The 3,127-nt window shown below is 38.3% G+C and overlaps 1 protein-coding gene across 1 annotated transcript in view; it reads left to right on the top strand.

Moving 5' to 3' along the window:
- ADAMTS12 (ADAM metallopeptidase with thrombospondin type 1 motif 12) overlaps positions 1-3,127 on the top strand; it is a 315,003-nt gene that overhangs the window by 205,638 nt on the left and 106,238 nt on the right. Inside the window, exon 7 of the mRNA XM_003792927.3 lies at positions 22-171. Coding sequence (XP_003792975.1) covers positions 22-171 — 150 coding nt within the window. The remainder of the gene's footprint in view (positions 1-21; positions 172-3,127) is intronic.

Genomic DNA, 3,127 nt, shown 5'->3' with positions numbered 1-3,127 from the left:
ATCTCTATTCTCTGCTTTCAGAAAAGACATCTGTGCTGGTGTCAATCGCCCCTGTGAGACCCTGGGTCTGTCTCATCTGTCAGGCATGTGCCAGCCTCACCGGAGTTGTAACATCAATGAGGACTCAGGACTCCCTCTGGCTTTCACGATTGCCCATGAGCTTGGACACAGGTAAAGGGCCAAGGAAACCAGGATCTTCTTACTATGCTCATGTGTTAGTATCAGCATAGGGAATAGAAGGCACCTTAAACTTGTGGGCAGGAGATTCAGATTGCACTGTGGCTTAAGATTTACTCTCCTCACCCCCCATTTCTTCATCTGTAAGGTGAAGATCATAACCCAACCTCACAGTCTCTGCCCTGACCACTTGTATCAGACCACACAGACCCGCCAAGTTTCTACACTACAATGAAGGGAGCAGAGAGGCAAGGAGCTAGGCATTAACTCAGCTGTTTAATTCCAGAATGAGCCCTGGTTAGTTCCTATGAAAGGATAATGTTAATATTAACAAAAGGTCACAGAAGCTAGTTTTTGTGCCTTTATTTCTCTGTGATTTTTATTATGTCATTGAATCCTTTCAACAACCTTTAAAAATAGGTACTATTGTTAGCCCCTTTTACTTATGAGTATCAATGGAGAGCATGGAATAAATAAGAGACTGAAAATTGCTGTAAACTTGGAAGGACCATATAAAGCAAACAGCAGTTAACAGAATGTCCAAGCTGTTGCAAAAATGTGTGAATTTGATTAAGTGAGTTCCTTGATGGCAGATTTCAGAATGTTTGAGTGAAGATATAATGAGGATTCTGAACACACAAGGGATCAGAGGTTCCCATGGAGGAAAGAGCTTAACTTATTTATTTGTCAGTGTATTTGCTACAAATAAGAGAGTATCATACTAATTGGAAACTCAGAGCGTGGAGTCACATAAATCACTGGACTCTACCCCCTGCCTGTCATGTAACCACCAACCTTGATCTCCCTATAAAAAAGGAAGTAAGCTAGGGCACACTCTGACTGTGCAACTAGACAAAAGGCAGGACTGAGAAGAACCCTGGAGACTGGATTATTCCAGGCCTGGCCTCTCCAGCCTGGGCTTGCTAACCATTTTTCTCATAAAACATTTGAATTTTCCAAAATAATTTTACCTGCATTACATTGCCTTGAGAATTGGAGAAAGTGAGTGCTTTCTCTGGCTTTTCTATAAACCAGTATAATGACCTTAGATAATTCCCCTCACCTGTCTACACTTTTCTGCTCATCTGAAAAATGGGAAAATTGAACTCACAATTTCTTAGGTACTGTAACTTTCTAGATCCTTTCAAAAAAGGCCTGGAGGTAAATATGACATATCCTAGAGTCCTTAGTTGGCAGACATTCAGAGGCAGAGAATGTAAGTGACTTGTTTGTAATTAAGTAATGGTTGGAGATGCAGGAGAAGTAGCACAGAATGCTAATTTAGAAAAGGCAAGAATATGGTTGATGGCATGTTGATAATATAACCTGAAAAGGTGAAAATTATTCTTATGTGAAAATATACAAACATTCCCAGCCCTTCAACGTGGAGGACCTGGCCCCCATAGCCTCCAGTCAGGTCACTGGTATCAGCAGCTCCTTTCCTCTGTCAGAGCAGTGTCACAAAAGCCAGCTAAAATGGAATATTTAAATAATATCCACAGCATAATATTAAACCTTCCAAGTTTCAATATAAATCACTCATCAGCCCAGGAAGTAGGAATATCTCAAACTAAATGAAACAAAAGGAAGTAAATACAAGACAATACTAAGACAAAAGAAGTGTAAGAATTAGCTGACAAAGATTTCAAAGCAGTCACGATAAAAATAACAGCCTTTAAACAAATGAAAAAATAATAAGTCTCAGCTGAGGAATAAAAGATATAAAGAAGAATCAAATGGATATTGTAGAATTGAAAAATACAATAGTGAATGGTCTCAACAACCAGAGTGGAGAGATAAGAGGAAAGAATCAGTGGGAAATAGAACAGTAGAAATTTTGCAATCTGAATAAATAAAAATAGACTAAAAACAATTGAATAGAGCTTTGTTGACGCATGGAATTATAACAAAGCATTTTATATATGTGTCATGGGAGTCTCAGAAAGGGAGGAGAAAGAAGATGAGATTGAAAAAGTACCCAAAGAACATATGGCTGAAAACTCCTCAGATTTGATGTAACATGAACTTATAGATCTAAGAAGCTGAAAGAATCCCAAATGGGTTAAACCCTAAAAGAATCCATACCAAGACCTATTATAATTAAGCTTCTAAAATCCAAAGAGAAATGAAAATCTTGAAAGCAGTAGGCAGAAATAATAGGAGGAAAACAATTTTTTTTAAAGATTTCAGAATTTTTTTAATTTTTTTATTTCATTTCATTTATTTATTTATTTATTTGTAGGTTTTGGCCGGGGCTGGGTTTGAACCCACCACCTCCAGCATATGGGGCTAGCGCCCCATTCCTTTGAGCCAAGGGCACCGCCCGGAGGAAAACAATTTGAATGATAGTAGAAATCTCATCAGGAACTATGGAAGCTTAGCCAGGTGTGATGACTCACATCTGTAATCCCAGCTATTTAGGAAGTGAGAATGGAACATGCTTTGAGGTCAGGAGTTTGAGACCAACCTGGGAAACATAGCAAACCCTTGTCTCCTAAAAAAATGAAAAAAAAAAATTATCTGGGTACAGTGGCACAGGCCTGTAGTCCAGAACCAACTACTAGGAAAGCTGAGGTAGGAGAATTGCTTGAGTCCAGGAGCATGAGACTGCAGTCAGTGAGCTATGATGATACCAGTGCAGACTGGGTGACAAGGTAAGACCTCATTTCTGAGGAAAATAAGAAGGAAGAGGAGGAGGAGAAAGCCCAAAGGAAGTAATGAAATACTTTTCAAATGCTAAAACAAAAGACCTGTCAACAACCCAGTATAAACCTACCAGAGTAGAAGAATAGGGAGCACTTTCTTATTCATTTTTTGAAGCTAGTATTACCTTATTACCAGTTTCAAAGACAGTACAAAAATAAAAACACCAAAGAACAATATTCTAATGAATACATGTGAAAAAACTAACAAAACATTAGCAAATAGAATTTAGCAAAATAGGAAAAAA

The sequence above is a fragment of the Otolemur garnettii genome, unplaced genomic scaffold (assembly GCF_000181295.1).
Source record: "Otolemur garnettii isolate 467f Iridium unplaced genomic scaffold, OtoGar3 scaffold00063, whole genome shotgun sequence".
In the NCBI taxonomy this organism is placed as follows: Eukaryota; Metazoa; Chordata; class Mammalia; order Primates; family Galagidae; genus Otolemur; species Otolemur garnettii.
The sequence above is the reverse complement of the archived record's forward strand: the minus strand, read 5'-3'. Positions and strand labels throughout refer to the sequence as shown.